The sequence below is a fragment of the Aplysia californica genome, unplaced genomic scaffold (genome assembly GCF_000002075.1).
Source record: "Aplysia californica isolate F4 #8 unplaced genomic scaffold, AplCal3.0 scaffold00241, whole genome shotgun sequence".
In the NCBI taxonomy this organism is placed as follows: domain Eukaryota; kingdom Metazoa; phylum Mollusca; class Gastropoda; order Aplysiida; family Aplysiidae; genus Aplysia; species Aplysia californica.
In genome coordinates this window covers 60,423-61,970 of record NW_004797511.1, presented here as the reverse complement: position 1 = coordinate 61,970, position 1,548 = coordinate 60,423, and the positions used below count along the sequence as shown (strand labels likewise).

The window sequence follows — 1,548 nt, the reverse complement described above, 5'->3', positions numbered from 1 at the left end:
CCCCCCCCCCCCCCCCCCGCCCCAACAAAAAACAACCCACCAATATCATCTTCCACTGTGAATCTAATTCCCTCCACCCAATGCACAGTGATCTTAATACACACAACATTGCTAAGGCTAATGATCCAAAAGCAATAAATGAATTCTTTCAACCACACAAAGAGGTAACAGAAGGTAGCAAGTTATCATACAGTCTAAGAAAAGGGAAGAGACTTACTATCTTTAGGAGCTGGCCCTTTGTACTGACTGCGAATTGGCAGTAACGCCATGTTACCAATTAGTCTTGGAGGATTGAGAAACTGGGAATGGTAAGCCTGAAAAAAAATTTAATTATCAATGAAAGGAGTCCCATTGAAATGATAAAACTGAACTCAATAACACACATGATATTGATAATAAAGAGCGTAGAGGATAAAAATGACAATCAGAAACTGTTGTAATTTCTCCTCTCAGTAAGTCATCATGATGTAGGGCAATATGGACTTGGACAGTAAGCACGGCACACATTAATCATTAAATTAAAATATTATTAGAGAATCTAATCTTTTTTTATTGAAATTGGGGGAATCTAGAAAGAAGAAATAATAAATTAGACATATTGGAATCCAGATTCGCTGAACAGACGGTACCATATCATCATGATCTAGATCTAGTATATATAGAGGTAAGAACGGTGTGTACAAGTTAGGATAGTTGTAACTGGTAGTGGTAAGAGTCAGCAAAGCAGATATCTGCTTGGACTGGGTGTGCAAGCCTTCACGTAATTTTAAAACAGGACTGAATCTCTCTCACCCCATCCCAACTCGCCCCAAGCCAGTTCCAACCTACACTAGTCCTAGACAGCTATTATGCCCAGAATCTTTTATAAAAAGACAGATAAAGTATGAAGTCAACAGTGATGCACTAAAAACTTGTACACGTGGGTTTGCAAGCAGTTTACATTATTACAGGCTGCAGCACGCAGAGCTCTGTTCAGGAAGAAACCACAAGGTAAGAGCAAATTCTTACAAATTTTGGGTGACATTGGCATTGGTTTGGTGTTTCACACACCACACACACCATGCCATGAATGCCATGCATGCACGCACAGGCACACCCATACAAAGAAACACATTGTGACTCTTCCTTAATATTTTGGCCTGCTTCAAGCGTTCCATCCCATGAGACGAAGGAAAACGAAGCAGTGATCCTTGACCAATCGATCATTCGTCATTTTCCCTTACACTGAGCTCTGGCTCAGAGCTCGACAGTGTAAGGGAAAACAACGAACTCTCAATTACGCACCAACGCATTAGGTCAGGAATATATGACAAAAATGTATAGGCCTATCAAGATGTTTCAATTGCCCTATCTTGTGTCCGGGCGCGACTTGGGTGCGACCTTGTGTTAGCGCGTGACGGCCCGTAATATAGGAGTGTAAACAAAAGTTCCAGATTCCAGTGATTTCGAGTTGAAATTGAAAGCGAGCAAATTTCAAGTCTGCGAGCAGTGTGTGTGTGTATGAGAGAGAGAAAGAGAAAAAGAGAGGGGAAGAGAGAGAGAGAGAAG

The 1,548-nt window shown here is 41.3% G+C and overlaps 1 protein-coding gene across 1 annotated transcript in view; it reads right to left on the bottom strand.

Moving 5' to 3' along the window:
- Nucleotides 1-1,548, bottom strand: part of LOC101860417 (actin-related protein 2/3 complex subunit 3-A) — a 10,126-nt gene that overhangs the window by 7,965 nt on the left and 613 nt on the right. The window contains exon 2 of the mRNA XM_005100226.3: nucleotides 218-314. Coding sequence (XP_005100283.1) covers nucleotides 218-314 — 97 coding nt within the window. The remainder of the gene's footprint in view (nucleotides 1-217; nucleotides 315-1,548) is intronic.